General features: G+C 44.9%; 2 protein-coding genes and 2 pseudogenes across 8 annotated transcripts in view; 2 read left to right on the top strand and 2 right to left on the bottom strand.

The window, feature by feature from the left end:
* Positions 1–1,949: 1,949 nt before the first annotated feature.
* Positions 1,950–3,530, top strand: LOC102020814 (annotated as a pseudogene).
* Positions 3,531–4,139: 609 nt separating this feature from the next.
* Positions 4,140–11,454, top strand: Ndufb2 (NADH dehydrogenase (ubiquinone) 1 beta subcomplex, 2, 8kDa). Of its 2 annotated transcripts, none has more exons than XM_005405421.2 (4): positions 4,140–4,305; positions 8,685–8,829; positions 10,137–10,237; positions 11,376–11,454. In XM_005405421.2, the coding sequence occupies exons 1-3, from the start codon at positions 4,208–4,210 to the stop codon at positions 10,209–10,211; spliced, it is 318 nt and encodes a 105-aa protein (XP_005405478.2). In that variant the 5' UTR covers positions 4,140–4,207; the 3' UTR covers positions 10,212–10,237; positions 11,376–11,454. The 2 variants fall into 2 exon arrangements, with proteins under 2 accessions (XP_005405478.2, XP_005405477.2); XM_005405420.2 differs by having other exon boundaries at positions 4,143–4,305; positions 11,379–11,454.
* A 660-nt stretch (positions 11,455–12,114) lies between these two features.
* LOC102019925 lies at positions 12,115–14,449 on the bottom strand (annotated as a pseudogene).
* An 8,036-nt stretch (positions 14,450–22,485) lies between these two features.
* Positions 22,486–23,952, bottom strand: part of Braf (B-Raf proto-oncogene, serine/threonine kinase) — a gene marked incomplete at its 5' end in the record, with an annotated part of 145,471 nt that continues 144,004 nt past the window's right edge. For 2 of the 6 annotated variants that reach the window (XM_013504993.1, XM_013504994.1), the window contains 1 exon segment: positions 22,486–23,858. In XM_013504993.1, the coding sequence (XP_013360447.1) occupies positions 23,550–23,858 (309 nt within the window). In that variant the 3' untranslated portion in view covers positions 22,486–23,549. 6 annotated transcript variants of the gene reach the window in all.

Raw genomic sequence — 23,952 nt, 5'->3', positions numbered from 1 at the left:
GCCTCCTAAGTGCTGAGATTACAGGCATGCCACACCATGCCTGTCCTTTAAAAAAAAAAAAAAAACTGCGTACCCTTATTGGTAAAAAGTTGAAAACACATACATGTACATTTATACTTTTTATATATGTGCTGCCACTAGCAGTATCACTCGGCACAATATAAAATTAGGGCAAATTTCACTGCACTTTGAATTATCTTGACAAATTTGAACATTTTTGTTTTTTGTTTTTTGTTTTTTTTTGGTTTTTTTCCGGTACCAGGAACCGAACTCACGACCTTGTGCTTGCCAGGCAGGCGCTTTGCCGCTGAGCTAAATCCCCAGCCCCAATTTTAACATTTTTGGTTGAGTTCTTCCTAGACTTTTTTGTAAGGTACAAAAAAAGGAGACAATGGGGCTGGGGAGGTAGCTCAGTGGTAGAGCCCTGACCCAGCCCACATAGTCTCAGTATCTGTGTGTGTGTTTTAAAGATAGGGTCTTGCTATGTAGCTCAGGCTAGCCTCAAACTCGGGGTGATCCTCCTGCTTCAGCCTCCCAAATGCTGAGATTACAGGCATGTGCCACCATGCCCAGCTTTCTATGTGTGTTCTTATTTAAACTTTGCTTGTTCTGTGGCATTGGAATCACAGCCTTGATTTTTAGGAGCCAGCAGCTGTGTTGCTTGGACCAACAGTCCACCCTCTCAATTCATGGACTTTCTTTTCTTTTTGGGTGCCAGGAATCCAACTCAGGACCTCACGCTTACCAGGCAGGTGCTGCACCTCTGAGCTAAACCCTGGCCCCTCAGGGACTGTCTTACTTGTCTCTACATGTCAGCCGAGAGAAGGCCTCTCTGTGGCACATGAGCTGGGAAGTGAACTTTCCTCCAGAGAACAGCAGGTCCCTGCCCCTAATTTATACACCACTTAGAAATTATAAGGGTTGGGGCTGGGGCTATAGCTCAGCAGCACAGCACCTGCCTGGCAAGTGCGAGGTCCTGAGTTCAATTCCCAGTACCAAACAAACAAACAAAAAAACAAACCCAACAAAAAACCTAAAACCAACCAAACAAAAAAGGGCAGAAGCGGGAGAGAATCCTCCAGCATCAGGGCAACAACCCTAGGCTGTTCACGCGAGCCTGGGGCAGCTCAGCAATCCTAAGATTTAGGTGGCTTTAACTCCTATCTTGTGTCACACAAAGGGCACGTGGAGCCCCATTTCGGCGTAGAAGGAAGAGTATCCCTAGTCAGATGCAGTGCAGTCAAATCCCGCAACTCGGGTTTACACGTCTCTTCACCAGCTCCTGTTTCTCATACTTGAAACTGTGTGAAACACCACGGAACTGCACACGCAGATCCATTGTAAAGTCTGGTCTCCAAGGTCTGAGCTTGGCAGGCTAAGTTTATTTAAAAAAAAATTTTTTTTTTTAAACAGGGTCTCACTATGTAGTTCAGGTTGGCCTCAAATTTGTGTCGATCCTTCTGCCTCAGCCTCCTGAGTGCTGGGTTGACAGGTATGCACCATCACACCTGGCTGGCAGGCTAAATCTATAGTTTAACCAAACCTGGAGATTTTGCGAACAACTGTAACTTATCATGGGAGATCTACGAATCTGAGGGGAGGAGGAGTTCAGAGAGGGCTGCAGTCCATGCAGGATCGACTAGAAGGTAATACTAGGGGACAAAGGCCAGGAATCCAGGCTGGCCAAGGGTTGAGGCATTAGGAGGCTTCTTGATGCAGAGCCTGGCTCTACTCAGGTGATTTTAATTCCACCAGTCCATTGCTGACACCTGAGAACCACCGGCTGCTGGTTAGTACCTGGGTTCAGAGACTAAAACAACTAAGGCTAACGATATGGCTGCAAGCCTCTTGGAGGACAGAAGAGTAGAAGGGGTTAACTTTGCGAAGGGGCATGGCTGTGTCCGTCCACAAGTTCGTGGCCCTCTGAGGGAAAATCCTACAGAGCTGCCATGGTGGCTCGGCCGGATGCATCTGCTCGAGTCCTGGCTGCAACTACCTGGAGCAGGAGGACTTTGTGCCCTTCCTGCAGGACGTGGGGAACACACCTGGGCCTGTCCTTCCTGAAGGAGGTCTTGCAGTTCCACTCCCACCATGGCACCACAGCCATCCAGAGGATCTTCTACTCGGTCAACAGGTCCTGGTCTGGAAGGATCCCATGCACAGACCTGCAGAGGAACAAATTCCTGCAGAACATGGCCCTGCTGCAGGAGGAGGTGGACATCAACCAGCTGCTGGAGTTCCCTACCAGCACTTCTTTGGTTTTTTTTTTTGTCTTTTTTGAGACAGGGTCTCACTATGCAGTTCAGGCTGACCTTGAACTCACAGCAACCCTCCTGCCTCAGCTTCCAGTGCTGGAATTACAGGTGTGTGGCTGGGGATATAGCTCAGTGGCAGAGCACCTGTGTGGAATTAGAGGCGTGTGCCAACACGCTGCCTGGCCCCTACCAGCACTTCTATGTCATCTACTGCAAGTTGTGGGAGCTCAACACTGACCATGACCTTTTCATTGGGGTGCAGGCCCTGGCTGGGCACAAGGACCACATCATTTCTGCCAAGAGGATCATAGGATCATCTCAGGAGCTGTGACTCCAGGGAGGAAGGGGCAGAAAGAGGGAGAGATCAGCCATGCCAAATTTGTCTGGTTTTTATCTCTGAAGAGGCCAAGAAAACCCCAAGTACTGGTTCTGCTGCATGGACCTGGATGGGGACGGTGCCTGCGCTGTCCCTGTTTGAGCTGGAGTTCTATGGGGAGTATGGGCAGCGGACAGCACGGCCACGGAGACACTGCCCTTCCGGGACTGCCTGTGCCAGAGGGTGGATCTCGTCAAGCTGCAGTGTCCGGGGAGGATCACACTGCAAAACCGGAAGCAGTGCAACACGGCCAGCATCGTGTTCTTCAACGCGGAGAAGTACCTGGAACATGAAGTACCGTCGCAGCGAGAGTGGCAGTGAGGGCCCTGAGCGCTTCGACTGGGAAGGGTCTGCTGCTGAGGAATAGGACATGCTGGTGGCCCAGAAGGCTGCAGGTGAGCCGTGAGACGACGGTTTTGAGGTGGAGCTGAGCCCTGCGGGCCACAAGCGGGGCGGGCAGCAGTCCCTCCTGGCCCAGGGACCCGCTTCAAGGCGTGTGGACCTGTAGGACCATGCGTGCGGGGATGAGGGCCAGGAGCCCCTGTGACGTCCCACGGCCTGCAGGGACCCTCACGGGAGCTTCGGCACCACGAGGTCTTCGTGGGAGCGCCGGCCTTGCAGGGACGCGAAGTTCTTGTTCTCGCAGAGCTCCTCCGGCACGTGTGTTGGTGACTTGGGGACACAGCAGCCCCCACACCCGACCCAGCCTTGGATGTGGCGGGTCATTCCAAGGTCCCGGGGTGCGGTGGCATCGGCGGCCTCTGGACGCCCCTGAGGCGTGCGAGGCTGCAGTCCCGTGGCCGTGCGGATACCTCATGGACGCATCAGCGTGTGAGGCCAATGGCTCCACGTGTATGGATGGCGTTTTCCGTGTTCATGTTTGTACTTTGTGTTTTTTTTTTTTTTTTTGCCTTTTTGAGACAGGGTCTCACTATGTAGTTCAGGCTGGCCTTGAGCTCAGTTTGTAGCCCAGGCCGGTCTCGAACTCGCAACGATCCTCCTGCCTCAGCCTCCTGAGTGCTGGGATTACAGGCGTGCGCCACCATGCCCGGCCATGTTTGTACCTTTGAATAGTTTAAGCGTTTAAAAGAAGGTTCCGAGGGGGGGTCCGGAAGGCTATTAGCACAGAAGGGGCAGGCAGCATGGCAGGTGCACATTCGAAAACGCCTCGATCAACCGAAGCTGAGTTTTTTTTTTTGGTTTTTCCCCGGTACCGGGAACCGAACTCATGACCTTGCGCTTGCCAGGCAGGCGCTTTGCCACTGAGCTAAATCCCCAGCCCCCGAAGCTGAGTTAGTGTTGGAAGTTTCTCAGCTCAGGCGTAACAAGGAGGAGGCCACACCGCGTCACGATGCGGGCCCTCGGTCGGCCTCTGCCTCCCTCGGGAGCCTTCAAACAACCGCCGAAGACCAGCGGTCCAGCAGCTCAGGCCTAGCCAACCCCGCCCAGAGAGGGTCTCATGCGCCTGCGCCGTCGCGTTGGAAAAGGGCGGTGCCGTGACGTCACGGCGCGCGCGGCGCCGGGAGGAACGTACGCGGGGAGGGGCGGCCTGGGACAGTGGTGGGAAGCGGAGAGCATGTCGGCTCTGACCCGGCTGGTGCCTTTGGCTCGGGTCGGAGGCCGCCTCTTCCGAAGTGGCCGCGCGCGGGCAGCCGGAGGCGGTGCAGTCCGTCAGTAAGTTGTCGGATGGTGGCGAGGGCTCCGGTGGAAGGCGCGGAGCTCAGACGCGCTCACCTTGAGGCCCGAGTGGGGGGAGGCGCGTCCCTGCGTTGCCTCGGCGCGAAGCATGCTGGGTCTTGTGGTCCGCCGGGGAGCAGCGGGTGGGATGTGGCACCCCGGACGGTGCGGCGGGGAGGTGGAGAGGCGCTCAGAGACGAGTGAGCCTGAATTAGGACTAGGATTTTACCAAAGAAGCATAGGTAGCTAGTGGAGCCCCTGAAGCAGGAAAGTAGTACGGTCTGGTTGATTTTTTTAAAAAACTTGATACTTAAAAACCCTATGTTGGAACAGCCGTTATTTCTTTGCATATTGTGTCTTTTGTTTTCTTCCTCAGAGTGTCTTTATTTTTTGTGAGATCGTTTTCCCTGGAACTTCTATCTGTCAGATTCTTCTATCTGACAGATTCTGTCTGTCTTGCTTCTTCTTGTAGCCTGAGCGCGTCACCAATCTAAAATCACTGTAAAAGGGGCTTTTAGCTCAGCGGCAAAGCGCCTGCCTGGCAAGCGCAAGGTCGTGAGTTCGGTTCCCGGTACCAGAGAAAAACCAAAAAGAAAAAAAAAAAAAAATCACTGTAAAGTCTGGGCGGGGTGGGGGATTGGACTACAAAGATGCAGCCTACTTAAGTGTGAATTTGGGTGCAAACCTACCTGATGACTGGCATCCGATAACGAAGGCTTCCTTCTCCATGCTTTCTGGTTTACCCTTTTGATATGAATCAGACTTCCCAGTCCGAGTCTCCGGGCTCACAGCCTTTTGTAGATCTTCACTTGGTGAAAGTTCAAGGACTGATGACTCCCAGCTTCAGCGCTTGCTTGGTTCCCAGGCTTTTTTCCCCTGTACCGCTGGTGCACTGGAGATCGATCTCACTCACACTCCGCAAACGCTCAACCACTGAGCAACATCCCCAGCCTTGAACTTGTCCCTTACCGTATTCTCAGCCCCTCTCCTCTGTGGTGCAGGGGATTGGCCAGGCCCTGGCGCGCCCACTAGGGCAGTGCTCTTCTACCGAGCTGCATCACCAGCTGCAGGCTTTATTTTTCCTTGGATTTTGCTTTTGGTAGAGACTTTATTTTTATAGTGGTGGATGATGTTTGGAAAACAAATTAATACTTTTTTTTTTTTTTAAGCTTTGAGAGGTTGTGCAGGGTATTTAGTTCCCACAGTAGAGTTAGCATGGTTCAGATCGTAACGGTCATTTAGATGTTTGTTGAATTTTTACATTCCTTAATCGTGACAATTGTTATGCCGTGCATTTTCTAAAACTGAGCTCTTTGTTTAAGGCAGGGCCTGGTGGCGCACGCCTGTAATCCCAGCACTCAGGAGGCTGAGGCAGGAGGATTCTTGCAATTACAAGACCAGCCTGGGCTACAAAGTGAGCTCAAGGCCAGCCTGAACTGCATAGCGATACCCTGTCTCAAAAAGACCAAAAAAAAAAAAAAAAAAAAAAAATCGTTCAAAAAGATTTCCACTTTACAGTCAGTGTGTCACCTGTTTCACTTTACAGTTAAAAAATATCAATCTCGCAATAAATGTGGAGAGTTGCTAGGATGAGTTGGAACTATAATCCTAGCATTAAGCAAAGTTTATTTTAATGAGTTTTACGGATGCACCCATATCCCTAGTTTGTAGCAAAAAGCTATCAAAGAGGAAATCTGTTGTTAAAATATGAATCGTCCCACATGACTTATTTACGGAATAAAATATATGCAGGTAGATCCTGAGTAAATACTATTGAATATAATTGGTATATGAGGCCCTTGTAGAAACAGTATGTGAAAAAATACACAACCCTACAGAAAAATAACCTCGTATACATCCATAACTAATCATTAATACGTTATGTAGAGCCTTCAAAATAAAAGTGTTGTAGATAGGGTATATATTCACACAAAGACAGACTCCATTGTGTGGTAAGAGTTTTATCTTGCTGATTGGGATTCTTACTAAAGAGTTATGTCTTGCCAGGTTGGTGGTCCATTTTTGTATTCCTAGCTTCTTGAGAAACTGAGGCAGAAGGATCAAAAGTTCAAGGCCAGCATGGGCAACTCAGTGAACTCCAGTTTAAAAATAAAATTTGGAAAGGAGGGGTGAAGGAGGGTAGAAGGAGAGCAAAAGGGCGTATGGGTGTGATATGTGTGTTTGCACGTATGAAAACACATCATAACCCTATATTTTATAGAAGTTTTTGGTACTGACAAAGTATTTTTTAAAAGGGCCTGTAGAATGTAGTGACAGAGCACTTACTTAGAATGTAAAAAATCTAGTTCTGCCTCGGATGGAACCCAGGGCCTTGTGCGTGCTAGGCAAACATTTTACTACTGAGCTGCATCTCTAGCCCAGGATTTGATTGAGAAAATGAAAAAGTGACTAATGGTGTTTGCAGTAATATTTAAGATCTTAAGCGTCGTCATCGAGCAAAAGCAATGGTAGGATCTACCTCATAACCTGTAGATAGATCCCATAATCATAAGGTTGGTAGGAAAAGTAACTGTGATACAGTAATGCTTATAGAATGTTTAGTGTGGTGCCTGTCACATCATACACTCGGGTAACTGCTAATAATCTTTTAGAGTGGGAGAAGATAAAAACAGTCCTAGGTAATGTGCCCAGAACCATAGGAATAGCCAGGCGTCTTGGTGCACACCTGTAATCCCAGCATTCAAGAGGTGAGGCAGGAGGATCATCAGAGTTTAAGGCAAGCCTGGGTTACATAGCAAGGTCAAGAACGCTGTCTCAAAAAACTAAGAAACAAAACCAAACAAAACCCCAAAAACCAAACCTTAGGAACTTTGCTGTTCAGAATCAGTAGCACATCATGAAAACAGGAATTTTTTTTTTCTTTTCTTTTTTTTTTTTTTTTTCCGGTACCGGGAATTGAACTCACGACCTTGCGCTTGCCAGGCAGGTGCTGTGCTGCTGAGCTAGATCCCCAGCCCCCCAAAACAGGAAATTTTAATGCGCTTTTGGAAAGTGTTGTACAAGAGAATTTGTATTATGAGCTGATTATCTGGAATAAAATTGGGGAACAAATTTTATATAGGGATTCTTTAAATTTTTGTATCTTTTTCTGTGTATTAGCATATAAGTAGCTGCTGAAGAGGACTTTTAGTTTTATTTCATTCTTTTGGTATATTGAGACAGGATCTTGCTATGTAATTCAGGCTGGCCTTGAACTTGCATGGATCCTCCTGCCTCGGCCTCTTGAGTGCTGGGACTATACCATGAGTCACCACACTTGGCTGAAGAGCATTTTTAGAAGTAGCTTCATTAAGTATAAATTATGTTAATTGATAATAATTACAGTCCAGCTGAATAAACTATAGCCTTTATGGTTTTTGTTTTTTTTTTGTCTTTTTGAGACAGGGTCTCACTATGCAGTTCAGGCTAGCCTTGAGTTCACTTATGTAGCCCAGGCTGGTCTCGAACTTGCAGTGACCCTCCTGCCTCAGCCTCCCGAGTGCTGGGATTACAGGTATGCGCCACCACGCCCGGCTAGCCTTTATGGATTGTGTGCCACAATTTGTCAAGTGTCAAAAAGTGAAAAAAAAAACCAAAACACAGAAACCTTACTCAAACTTAGTGTTTTTTTTCTTTGTTTGGAGCTATTAGCATATTAGAAAGGATTTATGAGTCATCTTTTCCCTATGGTAGTCTTTTTTTTTTTTTTTTCCCCGTACCAGGAATCAAACTCAGGGCATTGTATTTGCCTGGCAGGCACTGCGCAGCTGAGCTATATCCCTGGCCCTGGTAGTCTTTTCAATACAGAACACAATAGGGACAGAGGACATAAGTTGTTTCTGAAATAGGTGGCTAAATAGGACAAAATTAGTTTGTTGATTTATTTTTCTAGGTAAGTTAGTGACCTACTCCAGGTTCACTGTTCCTTAACCAAAACTTTAGGGGCCAGCACTCCATAATTAATGCATTCATATTTCTGGTGCAGAATGATGAATATTCACTAAATGAAAACCATAATTAGCCTGTCAGTGCTGGCATTTCTTTTCTTTTTTTTTTTTCTTTTTATTTTGAGATAGGGTCTTGCTGTGTAGTTCAGGCTGGCCTTGACTTGCTTATATAGCCCAGGCTGGCCTTAAACTCATGGTGATCCTCCTGCCTCAGCTTCCAGAGTGCTGGGATTACAGGTGTGCGCCACCATACCTGGCAATGCTCTCATTTCTGCGGCTGTGTGTGTAAAGCAAGCTAGAAAGTGTGTCACAGGATTTCAGACCTCTATCACTGTCTGTATTTTGGTGGAAGAGAAGAAACTCAGAAGTGTTGGATGACTTACTACTTAGAAGGGTAGTGAACATTTCCCGCTGTGTTCTGTCTCCTAGTGCTGGTGGTGATGCGCATGCCGGGCCCTGCTACAGACAGTTTCCCCAGCCCAGCAGGAAAGCGGTGATCCAGGCCGAGGTCTTAAGCGCAACCATGTGGTTCTGGATTCTTTGGCGCTTCTGGCATGACTCGGATGCTGTGTTGGTAAGTGTGAGGGAGTAGTTCTCATTCTTTCTGGGGTCGGGGTGGGGAAAATCTATCAATAGCTTATTTTTCTGTTTGAAGACCATTTTTCTGTGTTGGTCTGTCCCTTCACCACTGTGTTGCCCATATATATGTGTGGGAATCCTGTTACTTCTGAAACTTTTGCTTTCTGAACTGTTTTACATGATAATGTACATCTGGATGGTCCGTGTCTCGTGGTTTCTGTTAGGTTGTTGTATCTGGAGAGGAGAGTAGAAATTAATTCTCTTACCTTTTAATTACAGGTTTATTGGTGGGTTATAGTTCACATCTCAGTTCCTTTAAATGACAGATATCCTCTACTCTGCCAAGAGGCCCAGGGCAGCCAGCGTTGGGTCAGAGAAGTTAGTTATTGCTGACTTTCTAACCTGTGGTTAGCCTCAGCTAATACCTCATGGTATTAGCACAGACTCTGTTCTCTAGGAAATTACAGCTTTGACGCTGAGCTCTGGGGCTGGGTGTGTAGCTCAGCGATTGAATGTGTGCCTAGCATGCATGAAATCTTGTGTTCCATCCCTAGCACCAAAATAGAACAATAACCAAAAAAGACAGTGAAATCCAGAGTACTTAGGATTTTTGTGTATTTGGGCTTACTTTCAGGATAGGAGGAAACATTATACAAGTGTCGGAAGATGCAGTTGCTTAATATCCCATTTCTCTTAGAACTGCTCTGTTCCTTTGTCAGGAAGGAGCTGCTTGGGTGTCTATGAACCCCCTGTTAACTGTAGGTCAGGTGTCAGGGGTAGAAATGATTATAGGCATCAGGTAGTGATATACCCAGGTATGCCGCTAGCTCAGGATTGAAGGTGCTCGTGTCCACCTGAGGCTCCCACGTCTCAAAGCAGGAGCAACAGGGGAATTTCAAAGTTTTTTTTGAGACAAGGTCTCGCTCTGTAATTCAGGCTGGCCTTGAACTTGTGGCAATCCTCCTGCCTCAGCTTCCTGAGTGCTGGGATGACAGGTATGCACCACCATGTCTGATGAATGAAGACCTTTGCAGGACTTCAAGGCATTGCTTAGGTGTGTAGTAGCCCCGAAATCTGTTGCTTCCACTTCCTGCTGACCTCCATCACAAACATACCAGTGGCTTAGGGTAGGACCCTGAAATGGCCTCCTGCATAGTTAGATCGAAGAGCTGGGCCGTCACGTGTGTCAGGGGCCGCATGTATGGCAGTTAAGTTTTTCTCTACAGTTTCCTTTGCAAGTTAGTTAATGGCATCTAATATAGCTCCTTGACTGTATTCTTTCTTTTGAACAATTGTCCCCAGGGTCATTTCCCATATCCAGACCCTTCCCAGTGGACGGATGAAGAATTAGGGATCCTTCCTGATGATGAAGACTGAAGTGTGGACTGGCTCTTTACAAGGAGGTGTGCCTTGAGTTCCTGTATTAGAGTCTCATTTCCGTTTGTCATAAACGTTTGTTTTGACTTTGTGCCTTTGATGGTCTTGGGGAAACTGTATTAACAGCTAGAAGCACAATCAATCACGTTATGTGTCTTAATTTCTGCCCAAAGTACTTTATTTTCATATGAGTGGTTCTCCTCCTCCTTTGGTCTCATCTATCTTTTCACTGAAGTGCGTTTTTCCTAAGTGGGGTTATGTGTTCGGGTGCCGTTCCTTGATCAAAGACAACATATTGAGACCACTTCTGCCTGCCTGAGGCCCTGGGGTCAGTCTGTGGCACAAGAATACAGGAAGACTGAATCTGCCCGTTCTGTGCCAGACCCAGGACAGACAGGACCTCACGGAGGTGTGCGGCTGCAGAAGTGCAGGGACTCCTCGCAGTACTTCACGGAAAGGTCCGGCATACGGAGTGTCACTGGGGAGATTAACTCTGTGGAAATTAATTCTTCAGCCAACAGGGGGTATATAGGCTTTTAATTTTTCAGGTCAGGAAGTCTTTTAAAAGGCAAGTATTAGGAAGAATCCTTTCCCTCACAAAACCTCAGGATTAAGACATTCTCATTTTATACATTTTTAAATTACAACAATTGCTGTCATTCAAAAATACCTTGAAAATTAGCCCAGTGTGGCAGCACATGCCTGTAATCCCAGCGCTCAGGAAAGAGGCAAGAGGCTGAGGCAGGAGTTGTTCATGAATTCCAGGCCAGTCTGAATTACAGAGTGAGACTATCACAAAATAAAACCACCCCCCACACAAAAGAACTCCCCAAATACCTTGAAACTATTTTTAGTTTTTAAATTTCTTGGGTCTTTGTGAGACAGGGTTTTGCTTGGAGTTCAGGCTGGCCTCGAACTCACAGTGATCCTCCCGCCTCAGCCTCCCGAGTGCTGCGAGTATAGACAGGTGCTACCACGCCCACCTTCATTTATTTTTTTGATAAATGTAAACTAAGAGAAAGGGTGATTTTGCTTCTCTATAAGGCTACTCACATGGTCAGGGCTCAAGAAATGCCTCAATACTGTAATTTGATAAACAAAACCATGGGTCCGGATTTGTAAATATAAAAGTACTTAAAGCTTTCCATTTTTGTTTTCCTGCAGGAGCCAGGTGAGAATGTCAAGAAATTGTGGACTTCTGATTGTACATTCAAGTTGTAAATTAAAGCGGTTTGGTCAAGAATGAGCTGAGTCATGTTTCTGATAATGACAAGCATGTTTTAGTTCCTGTGCTCCAGCTGAGGGGTGCCTGTGCCATTTCAGCTGAGCCTTGTGGATACGCTGTGAGGCAGACAGGTGTAGCTTCATGTATGAGAACATGCAGGATGAGGAGGTGGAGTTACTTGCTTAGCAGCATGTACTGTTACATAGGGAGGTCAGGCCTGCCCCCACACAGCGCATGCAGGATCGCAGCACCGCATTGCATGCTGCCTTGCTGCGTCTCCGTCACAGGTGCTGGCTGTAATGAGACTGCTCTAGCCGTTTCTCTGATCTGAGTACACAGAGGTTAGGGGTCGGAATAGGCTACTCAGTGTTTCTGCATCTCCTGTGGGCAGGGCAGTGTGTTGTCTTTCATAGGACTCTTGAATCACTTCTTTTTTTTTTTAAGCATTTCTTTTTTAAAGAATTTATTTTACACCTATTATACCACATAGCATGTTTCAAGTACTGACATATAACTCCGTAATAAGATAAAGCAAAGACAGAAAAGCTTCTCTTATTAGAAACAAAGATACACCATCACTTATAGTCTTCAAACATTATTGCACTTTAACTTCCATTTGACAAAACATTCATGAAATAATCAGTAGACTATTTAACAGACAACACTTTTAAGCAGACGGGACTGTCCTAAATTGTTTATTAGGTTATGAATTTTACAAACATCACTTATATTAGTGGTAACGGTGGAGCTGGAGAGTATTGCGCTGTCTCCAGGCTGCACGGCGAGAACCACCAACAGTGTGGTGGAACTTGTGGCCTTTCCAAGCCCGCCACTCTTGCGGCCTGCAGATGTCAGCCCACGCATCTCCCTGTGCTTATGGACTGGCTTGGTGATCCACTGGGTATCAGGATCTCTTCTAATGGCTTTGTGGAATGGATCAATGAGGATAGTCTCAAAGAATTTGTATGTGGAATCTTCACCAACCCAGTAAGAACTGAGAACTCTCAGAGCTCCACAGTGGCGTCCAGCTTGTTCCTCAGCAACAGACTGAAGGCTTCGTGCAAACTTTAGCTGGTTGACACCATGATGGACAGGCTTGCCATAAGTTGCTCCCTTAGGAACTGGACGTTCGCGGCCACCATGGCGCACACGGATCCTGTATATGACAGAACCTTGTTTGGCCTTGTATCCCAGTCTGCGAGCTTTGTCCGGGCGGGTGGGGCAAGGAGCCCTGCGGAGCGTAGAGAGCTGGCGGTACCGCCAGCAGCGGATCCGCGGAAGAACGCGCATCACCTCGGACTGCTGCTTCCTCCACAGCTCCTGGATGTACTTGCGTGCACCCATCTTGGCTTACCTGATGGCTGCTGCCAGTTGAAATGCTCGAATCACTTCTGACAAGGAGTTCTGAGGGCCAGAGGAATGGGAGATAAGGATGAAACAGGATTTTTCATTTTTTCTGAAAACGGCTTCTAGGTATTCTCCAGCTTCCTCTAGTGCTACAGTCTTGAGTTGACAGGACAATTTTCGTTTGTCACAGATAAAAATCTTCAGCTTGATGACGTGACGACTTGCTTAGAAGCACAGCTCTCCATTTCTTTATACGCAGTCTCCCGTGCTCCAGCAAGGAAGGAGAGCCAGGTCTGAAGGTGTCAGGTTGTAGGTGCGGGTTTCTATTTTACACCGAATGCAGCCCGCTTCAGGCAGAGGTGAGACGGTGTGATTGTGAGTCCTTGGCCTTCTGCTTCCCCTGGCTTCCCTTCAGTTGTAGTTGTGCAGAGAGGGCCAATGGCAGCTGAAGCCCTCCGCTGTGCAGCTCCGGCAGCCTGTTCTCACGCAGGGGCGCTGCAGACACCTGCGGGCTTGAGTTCACTCTCCCAAGGGGAGCTCACGCTACCGCCACGGTCTCAAGACCATCAGGGCCCTCTTTTTTAGATCTCATTTTTGTTGTCCTCCGCTTTGCCCTGCAGATCTTTAAAATTTCTTTTGTCCCAGGCTTCTCAGAGGAATGGACCTCCACACTGCTATATAGCAAATGAGAAAACACTTCAGAGGGAGAGGGTACCCAACGGACGTTAGGTGCATTTGACTGACGCAGTATATACAGGAAGCAGCAGCAGAAACACCCTGGGACCAGACCCTGTGGTAAACGCCTTCTGTGCTAATGTACTCAGTCCTTGTTATTTCCATTTTAGGGGTGCACGGGTCAGGTAGTTCATCAGGCTCACACAGCTCTTGGGAGAAATGAGGTTCCGATCCTGAGTATCTGACTTTAGGTGGAGTTGGACTAGGTAAGAGTAAGCAGAGCACGGTCTATGCCTTTTTGATCGTATCAGAGTGAACTTCCTTGTGTTTCTGCACCTAAACGATTTCATGCAACAGTAGTATTTCAAAACCTGTGATGCACACTGATACTTTCTCTTTAGTCGGGTCTACACACAGTCTGCCCACTAGTGGCTCTCCACTTGTATGAAAAACTGTTAGTGTTTCAGGAGCTCAGGCCCTGGAGTCAGACCTGGATCCCAGTCCTTGGTCTGCCATTTACTTGCTGTCAGTTTATGCAAACTGCAGCACTTATTTGATCTGTGCCTTAATTTCCTCATTTGTCAAATGGATTAAATGATTTAACATGTAATTAGAGCTATGCCTGGCATGAGGAAGCAGTTGTTCTACACCACGGTGCTTAGGCTGTTTCTGGTGACCCTGGATTCCCAGCTGGAGTTTTGAAGGAAAGCCTTGCTCTGAGTATTGCTGCTTGCCCCTCCCATAGTCCAAAATGAGCAAAGCAAATGCATTTAGCGTATTTGTTTCTGACTGTTGAGTAGCTAGAAGTATGTTCACAAGGAGTTTTAGGTATGTAGAGAGGTACTCTTGTGAATGAAAAGGTAGGTGGTAAAAAAATTCCTGATGGCAGTAGAGATAAGGTATGAAATTTCAGCATACAAAGCCGGGTGCAGTGGCACACACCTGTAATCCCAGCATTCGGGAGGAGGCTGAGGCAGGAGGATTGTTGTAAATTTGAGACCTGCCTGGGCTATAAAGTGAGCTCAAGGCCAGCCTGAACTGCATAGCTAGACCCTGTCTCAAAAAGACAAAAACCCCCACAAAAACAAAAAACAAACAACCCACACAAATTTCAGCATATATAATTTTCCTTATTTCCTATAGAAGTGACAATGTAAACACAACTGGTTAAGAAAGTTATGCAACATAGGTGGTGTGTGAGGAATGCGGCCTATTACATGAAGATCCAGAAGCTGCCTTGGTTACACTGGTCCCTGGAACTAACTTTGTAGAAAAAGTTGAATCTGTTGCCTTATGTCACCAGCTCAGGCACATCAGTCAAGGCAACTGCCATGGTCACCTGTTTCTGCAGCTGGGCCTTTGCTTGCTGTCACTGTACTGGCAGTGGAGGGTGTAGACCTTACACAGTATCCGCTTCAGGTCTGAACTCTGCTGCAGAGCCACCAGCCATTTCTATCCAGTCCCCTTACCACCATCGTGATCTTGGGTGGGTCCTGGCTCCACAAGCCTAGGCAAGGCTGTCCTTCAGGGCTTCCTGTTCAGTTGCTGACATGAGAGGATTTGGGCCAACTTATCTTAAGAACTTACGGTGTGCACTGACACTGTACGAGGTTGGCAGACTATGTAGCCCGCACCGTAGGTGTGATGATCACAGCCCGATGGTTCAGAAGAGCAAGTGTGGCAGTTTTTGCAGAAGCATTTTATAATCAAGGCACCCATAATTCTGAGACAAATTTTAGGGAACACTAATTGTACGAAACATTAAGAAACAGGGCCACAACTACTCTTACAATCATGAAGGTCATTTAGAAGATGCGTTTCTATAAGGTACTACAGAATTACATTTTTCAGATGAGAAAACTGTAGTTCAGAGGAAAATACTGTCATGACAACATCTTAGGGCTGAAGATCTGAAAATATTCCTAAGCTTATGCCTTGCTGGGGACTCTCCCTTCATACTGTTCATGGACAGTTTCCACATGAAGCTTTAAAACTCTTTAGCTCTCTTCTGGAAATCTAGGTAACTTCATTGTATCTGTGGTGTTTTTGAAAATTTAGGGCCGGGTGTGGTGGCGCATGCCTGTAATCCCAGCACTCAGGAGGCTGAGGCAGGAGGATCATTGTGTGTTCAAGGCCAGCCTGGGCTACAAAGTGAGCTCAAGGCCAGCCTGAACTGCATGGCGAGACCCTGTCTCAAAAAGACCAAAAAAAAAAAAAAAAAAAAATTTAGGTCATGAGGGGCCATAAACTCAGTATTACTGCAATTCTAAGATTTGTAATCAAAACAAAGATTTAGGGCATTTGCAAAAAGGAAATCAGGTCCTGAAATCAAGTGCATAAAATCAAAACAATTACACTAATCACCATTTTAAAAATTCGTTGAAAACATGAGTGCAGTTTAAAAAATACATGTTTGTGTGCATAATCTGCAGTACTATAAAAATGTATGACTTACATGAAGACAACTCAAGGTGAATTACTACAGATAAACTTGTTTACTAAGTTAGAGCATACAGTTCAATTGTGTTTTTGCAGAGGACAGTGCTCATTTTAAACAAAACATATAGAAGGTTACAACATCTTAAAATATGTAAGGGTTATCACTAACATGGGACAAAAGACTTACCATGAGCCGGGAATGGTGGTGCATGCCTGTAAACTCAGCACTCGAGAGGCTGAGGCAGGAGGATCGTTGCGAGTTCAAGACCAGCCTGTGCTACAAAGTGAGCTCAAGGCCAGCCTGAACTGTACACTGAGACGCTGTCTCAAAAAGACCAAAAACAAAACAAACCAAAACAAAAACCCCAAACAAAAAACAACACAAAAAAACAAAAACTTACCATGACAAGTTACATAGCATGTATAATGGGCCACGTGGGAATCTTGACACCTACCTGCCTTACCCCAACAGTAATCAATGAAAAATGTGTATTTCTCAGTCTCTACTGCCTAAAAGAAATGACTGTTAAAACCACTGACTGCTTTTGTTAACTGAATGTAAATGCTACAAAAATAATCTTGATAAAGACCTTCTCCATGCAGTCAATCTTTATTATAGCAATATTTGCATATTCACATCAAGTACATAGAACTTTTTTGCCTTTTATATAATACAGTTTTTAAATAACTTTACACAAATAATTTTCTTCAATCTGATTTTCAGCTATCGTTTTTATTTAATTCTCCATGCTTTCTATCCAAACTGAACAATATTTTCCATTATACAAATTTACATGAGAAAAAAACTCCAAAGTACAAATGAAGGGACCTGAGCAGGAAAGAGAACCAAAGTATCAGGAAATAGGTATGGGGAAGAATTTAAAAAAAAAAATCAGGCAAACACTGAAGATTAAGGGCTAAGAGGGAGACATCCTTTTTGACTGAAAATAAATGTCTTTTCTTATGAATTGAAAAATAAACTTTAAAAATAGTTACTCCATTGTAATTTTTGCAAAGCAGGTATAGAGAGATCTTGGACAATCATAAAGCTCTCATCTTTCCTCTGGGTACACCCGGGCTCCATGAGAACCCTTTCAATGCTTGCGTGGGACTGAAGTGAACTAAACCTGAACCTTCGGCAGTTGGAGACAGGAGGAATGTGTATGTAGGTGCTGTGAGGTTCGCAGTAGTGGACAGGAGCCATTAATTCACTGCAGTTCCAACGGGAAGCATTTCCCTGTCCTCTCCCTTACATGAGACTCGCTCTTAAACCAAGAAGTACATGAAAGAGGCGGGAGGGATTTTCTTTTCCTTCATCTAAGCCAAAGAGCATTCACAACTACGGAATAGAATTGAGAGAGACGTGCTGATGAATGCTAAAATCAACCTCCCGACCAGTTTACAATGCTGTCTTAGGAGAAGCAGCAGCTGCTAAATGAGGAAAGAACCAGACACACACCCTACGAGTGGGATGATCACGAATGTGTATTGCTGTGACAGTCCTCCACACAGGTGACATGAAGACCAGAGCAAGGCTGCATGTACCAGGTGGCACAGCCAAAGGAAACACAGGACCCAATGCATTTTAAAATACAGGAAGGAAAACAGCACAGCCTGTATGCAGTGTCTCTCTCCCTTTCTCCCTCCTTCTCTCTCTCCCTCCCTGGTATGTAAACTAATGTAACATGAAGATAAATAAGACATAAAGGTTAGCCACTGACGTTGGTGACTGACATGAATAAAAAGGCGTATGTTTACATAGCTGGTTTTAATCAGGTATGGAACATACACAAATGTATTAGGAAGGAATGATTAAAAAAAACCTTTCACAGCTTAGAATAAAAAGCACACTTATTGCACTCATTTTATTTCAAATAATTATTACTTCCCACCCTCATTAGCTTTTCCCTCGCCCGTGGACTTAACTACTCCCCGCAACCCATTTTGGTCCATTTCCTCTCATCTGTGCCAATCTTTCGTCTATTGCTTACGCTAAGTCTGCAGTTTCCTCCTATGTAGCTCATACTCCATCCAAACACGTGGGTTCAAAAAGGCTTAGCATACTGACTTCCAAAGCAAAACTGGGACTCGGCAACATCCTCATGACCCCCACTCCAGCCCTGTCAACCAGCTCTTGGCCACACTGCTTCACTCATTTCTTGCCCAACTCCCCTGCACCCACACTGCCAATGGAACCAACCTTCATGGGTGCTGGGCAATGTACTCAGCCTGCCAGGAGAAGCAAATGGTTTGCACAAAAAACTTTTTGATACTAACATGAATAAATATATTTCAGTTCTGTTTTCAAAGAGTACTTCAATCTACAGAATTCTTTACCAAAAAATGCACCACAAAAAACAATACACTGGCTGTATCCTCATGCACAATCGGTTATATCATTGCAATTAGTCAAAACAGCTAAATAAAAGTAAACATTTTAGTGAAACTGATTTAGTAATCATTAAAACTAAATAAACAGCCAGGTGTGGTGGTGCACACCTGTAATCCCAGTGCTTGGGAGGTTGAGGCAGAAGGATCGCCAGGAGTTCAAGGCCAGCCTGAACTACATAGTGAGATCCTGTCTCAAAAAGACCAAATCAAATCAAACCAAACCAAACCAAACCAAACCAAAAACCACAACTAAACAATTGAAATTGTGGGTGCTGAAATAAAAGATCTATCTTAATCACTTTATTGAGGTTGTGAATAACCTGTCCCTATGATGTCTGTGTTTTGTTTTTTTCTTTTTATAAAACCTGTCACCTTTTTTTTTTGGTACTGGGAATCGAACTCATGACCTTGCACTTGCCAGGCAGGCGCTGTGCCACTGAGCTATATCCCTGGCCCTAAATTTAAAAATGTGAGTTTGGATTCTGTCCTCTTTTACCTTAAAAATACCTGATAGGAACTGTTATTCTTTCCACAATTAACAAAACTTAGGCCCGACTTTCATTTTACACGTCTGCCCAAATAGAAGTGAAAATAAGTTACCTTTGAAAACAAAGCTTATTGTCTAGTGTACTGCTATCACAAACATCATACCAGAGTTTTCAACTTGTCCAGAGCCAGAAGCACAGATCATGAACACCTTGGCCACTTCACTCTCTGGCCCAGCCACAACCTCTGTAGGCAGAGGTGCTGCCCTGGGTCTCAGTGATTCACCGGAGTCCTCAGTGAAACAGCTGCAGGCTGAGCTGCAGACAGTGCACTGGCTGTCTTGGGGTGGGGTGGCGTGATTCAGAAAGCGCGGCCCGTCTCACGCACACTGGCCAGGCTGCTCATGATTTCAACGGCCCTTTGCAAGGGACCCCTCCAGAGGCTCCCTCCTTGGCCCACACTGTGCACCAGAGCATCGTCATAGTACCCGCCAGCTTCACTTGCAAACAAGTCCTGGGAGGCAAGTTTACATTTCAAACTCGGAAAAATCAGTGTCTAGATTGGCAGCAGTACTCTGGAAATAGATCAAATCAAATTTTGTCCTATATTTTAATTTCTCCTTTCTAGGTCAATACACATGATTGCTGCCCAGCATACAGTACTTAACACTACACTATAGCAGTTTCTTAAAATGCCCCAAACATTTCTGATGTATAAAAGTTCCATGCTTTGAAGAACCTACGGGAGTAGAAAAAGTTTCTCTAGAAATGACACTGAACTCTATTTTCAACCTAGTTGCTCTATGTGATAAATACATCTGACTATACTAGGGATTATGTGCTTTAAAAAAATAATTTGTTCACTGAAAATTTACCTGTTTTCTCACTTTTAAATATGATTTTGGCTATAAACTCTTTAGTGCATTTATCTTTGCAGTCTAAATTGCACTCTAAAAAAATATTAACACGAGTTGAACCAGAGTGGCTGCTCTCTTCATAAATCACTGATTTCTGCTAAAATTTTAGCTGTTTTATTGCATCTTGAAGGCACAGTAATAAGATCATTTGGCAAATTGTCAAGGTATTTTTTAGAGCCTCCTCCCCTCCACCATTTTGCTGCATGACCTGTAAGTTATTCACTGCTCATACTCACATCTTCCAGTGCTGGCTGTGGGTCTGGGTAGCTAGTGGTTGACACCTGCTAATTCAAGGTGCTGATGTTTATTCTAGCAGTAAGGACACCAACCCGGACAAAGGAGAGAACCCTGCACCAGGGTGTTCATCCTACCCGGTTAGCTGGGCAGTCTATTTATATGAGCATCTGTGCATGTGACGGAGCTGTCGCTAACTCATTATGAAGATACACTGTCTTGCCAAGTCTACTGCAATATAAAGTTACATTACCTGTAGCAAAGTGATACCATAACCATGTAACTTCACGTAACTGACTTCAGGTTAAGATTCTGAAATAAACCCCTAAACAGATCTGGCACTGCTTTCAATAACGTTCAGATACTCTGAGCTACACTTTGTGTTTTTTCTTATTATCACTGCTTAAATATACAATGCCCTTTCAGACAAAGTGTGTTCAGATACAAGTACACATACCATCTTAAATCATCTTCATGTTCTAGAGCTCCTGACTGTTCGTATTTTAAAATAACTAACTATTCGTTACTCCATTCTGAGGAGGTAGTTTTTTGAAGAGGTGATCTGAACCTTGCAATGTGTTTCACACTAAAGCTAGATGGGGAGGCTTGTGGAGGCTGGCGAGGTGGCTGTGCTGTGGGGACAGTGAGTCTGAGGAGGGCATAGGAGCTCCCACTCTGCCTGATGAACACCAAGAACATGTATGACAGAAGCGCCTCGACTGCCCAGTGGGAAGAAGGATTTACAAAGTTTCAGGCGGACACAGCTGAATGATCTCCTTATGTAATGCTCTTTCTTCTCCAACATCAAACATAAATATAATATGGGATTTAGATGGGACTTTATTTCCTAAGGTGCCCAGTATGTCCTGCCAGACCTTAAATACCATCAGGGGTAGGAGGTTCAGGAACCAGAATTTGATAGCTACACAGAATCTTTATGGTACACATAAATAAAAATGATCACATTGGATTTTCTACTCACAAATCTCTTTTATAAACTATTTTTTTTTTTTTTTGTCAATATTATTTCAGTGGCAAGTCTGAGTCTTTGCCAGGCATGGTGGTGCATGCCTGTAATCCCAGCACTTAGAGGCTGAGGCAGGAGGATCACCGCTAGTTCAAGGTCAGCCTGGGCTATGCAGTGAGTTCAAGGTTAGCCTGAACTATGTATATAGTGAGACTCTGTCTCAAAAAATACAACAAAAAAAGAGTCCTTGACCCGAGTTTAATGATGAAAAAAAGTCCATCATGAATATTATATATTTAAAAAAATCTTCTATTGTTGCTTTCAAATTTTTCAGAAGGCTTCATTCCCCCTAGCAAAAACAAAACACATGGCAGAAGGCACTGAAGCCACTTTCCAGACAAGACTGACAATTACTGCATAACAGGTGATTGATGAAGCAGCCACACACTGTCTACACAATGTACTCATAAAGTGCTCTGCACAGACAAGGACTTCTTCCTTGCATTTTCTTAGGAGCTCAACAAGTCTTTCTGTAGTCTAAGCATGAAAAATAAAGAAAATGAAACTCAAAAGGAAACCTCTTTTCATGTCATTTGTAAATAGAAAAAAACCTATTTCATGGGAAATAAAGTTTAAACATTTTATTAATGTCTATTTTTAAAGTTCTCTATAAAAATCTCACAATATGCTGAGCCTGGCTTCTGGACAGTTTCATTTGATATCAAGTCTGCTCCCTCTTTTCAAATCAAGTAGCAACCTATTCTAAAATGAAAGCAAGAAAAAAATTAGATCATCCGCATTTGTTTAGAAAACTCCAATGCTAATCTTCTGCGGTAAGTGCAGGCTTTGTCTTGGGGTGAGGCCCAAATGGCAGGTCTTTCCTCAGCAGGACCTGGACCTGTGCCAGGTTCAAACCTAGCTTTCTCCAGCTGGGTGTGAGATCTGAGTCAGTCTTGGTGAAGGGAACCCAGCCATATTTAAAAGCATGCTATGTTCATGTAAGAGCTAAAAACACTTTTCACCGGGCCACCCTCTGATGACAGGTATGTGAGCAAAAACCAGCTAAGGGCGGTGAGTAAGCAGCAAGTAGGCCAGGATAGAGAGTGGGGCCAGGAGTGAGAATCTGAGGCATTTAAATAAGTTTTTTACTTCCTGATTTATTTTAGGTCTTGCTGAATTTCTTTCAGGTCCTTGGCTGTGGCTTAGTTAGGTTAAGGTCTCATCTCATTTGATTCCCATTCCTAAATCCCAATAAATGATTCTAGACTCTCCAAAAGGGAGATATTTGCCGTTAATTTGCCATTAGTCCATCTAGTCACTTTCTTTGCTATTACTGTGATTTGTGACACCCTTTAATAAAGGCCAAGGGAAGCTATGACTAGGTTCTATTTTCCGTTTATATCAAGATGGGGTGGACTGAGCTTCTCACACCACAGCAGCTTCCTACAAAAAACACCGATGACAGACTTCACACATCTTCCCTCAGCCCCAATATCCCTAACGCTTCTGTTCTCTACCTGCTGCCAGGTACCAACTCAGCTGCCAATACCCAACCTTTTGAAGACCAGGCTTGGGAAAAAAGGAAGAGAATGAATGGAGATACCACTGTTTTTATTTTAGGTTGCATATTCTAGATAAAAGACTAGAAAGAGGATGTAGGATGTATTGTAGAAGTAAGTTGGAAGAAACAATGAGATTATTAGCAAAGATGTTAGTATGGATCCAGCAAGTACCATTAATTTAAAAATTATAAATATTTGTCATTATGCTAAGACTCCCCATATTTACGTAGAGAAAAGGGTAATAATCTTTCTTTAAAAGTTGATTATATAACAAAAATACAATTTTAAGGATATATAATTCTGGTGGGAAGTATTATTGTATTCCAATTCAATTCAATCTGAAAATTATTTTTATTTTAATAAAAATATAATAGAAGAAACTCAGAAATGAAAACTTGTACCTTACATTTAAATTACATAATTTTCTCACATTCAAAACTATTATTAAGCAGTTTTGTAGGCTTTTAATTCGATACTATCCATGGCATTTAGTGCCCTGGACGAAGTAGCCACGTAAGTACTTGGTGACTGGAAGAGCTCAGAGAAGATTTAGACTGTATTTTCCTGAGAATCTGCTACGTAGTGGAGGAAACGAGTCCCCAACCCTCATCTTCATTGCTGGACCCAGTGAGAAAAGAAGGCGATGTGTGCCAGCACTGTCCAGCCTGCGTGGTTAGGCAGAACCCAGGGAACAAGGCAGCCAGAGGCCAGAGACCAGGGAGGTCAGGAAGAAGATGCAGCATTCCCTTGTCCTCTGCCCCATGTGCTCCTCGCCCCTCACCCTTTTTAAACAAGAGAACTGCACTGTGAGAAAATCTGTCAGGGACTAACCATGTGCCACGCAGAAAGGGTATGCTGCATTTTGGTTCCATCCCTCAGAAATTAATTAACCAGTGGCGGCCAGGGAAAGAGCTCCACAAACAACATCCCAGAACAGCAAAGAGAACGGTGCTTGGTGATTGAAACTGCCCCATCAGATGATCAGCCACAAACTGATCTGGTGGTTAGAAGGACAAAGTTGACTGGCAGACTTTCCATAGCAAATCTCCCAAGCTGTAGCAGCAGTTTCTTTCCATCACGCCTGACCATCAAAAGGTCAGAACTCAGGGTCTCTCCTCTTTCTTCCCGGGAGTGGGCAGACTTGTATGCACGTGGTATTTGTGTTGAAGAAGAAACACTGGCAGCAAAGAATTCTGGTTCCTAAAACATTCTGTCCTCTTTTGATGGATAGGGAATTCCATTCCGTTCCATACCAGCTTACACATTGAAAATTTTGTATCTTTAAAAAAAGATTTGAGGAACAGAACTGTGTTTTGATGTTAATGAACTGTACGAACACAAGAGTTAAGAAATAAAGAGTAGATGCTGCCGTGACGGTGTGGCTACTTGAAGGCTGCAAATTCTCCATATCCCCCTGCCTGGATGGGTGTTTTTGGAGAAGCACAAGCATAGAGACTAAAATCCTCTGTTTGGAAACCAGCCCGATTCAAGGAGGGTTC

Source organism: Chinchilla lanigera, unplaced genomic scaffold, assembly GCF_000276665.1.
Source record: "Chinchilla lanigera isolate Chin_1 unplaced genomic scaffold, ChiLan1.0 scaffold00093, whole genome shotgun sequence".
Taxonomy (NCBI): Eukaryota; Metazoa; Chordata; class Mammalia; order Rodentia; family Chinchillidae; genus Chinchilla; species Chinchilla lanigera.
The sequence above is the reverse complement of the archived record's forward strand: the minus strand, read 5'-3'. Positions and strand labels throughout refer to the sequence as shown.

What these genes read in the sequence shown, in the direction of transcription:
- Ndufb2 (XM_005405421.2), top strand. Translation starts at nt 4,208, where the DNA reads ATGTCGGCTCTGACCCGGCTGGTGCCTTTGGCTCGGGTCGGAGGCCGC. An exon ending in GGAGGCGGTGCAGTCCGTCA is followed by an intron (nt 4,306 to 8,684) that starts GTAAGTTGTCGG and finishes TCTGTCTCCTAG; the next exon opens with TGCTGGTGGTGATGCGCATG. An exon ending in ATGACTCGGATGCTGTGTTG is followed by an intron (nt 8,830 to 10,136) that starts GTAAGTGTGAGG and finishes AATTGTCCCCAG; the next exon opens with GGTCATTTCCCATATCCAGA.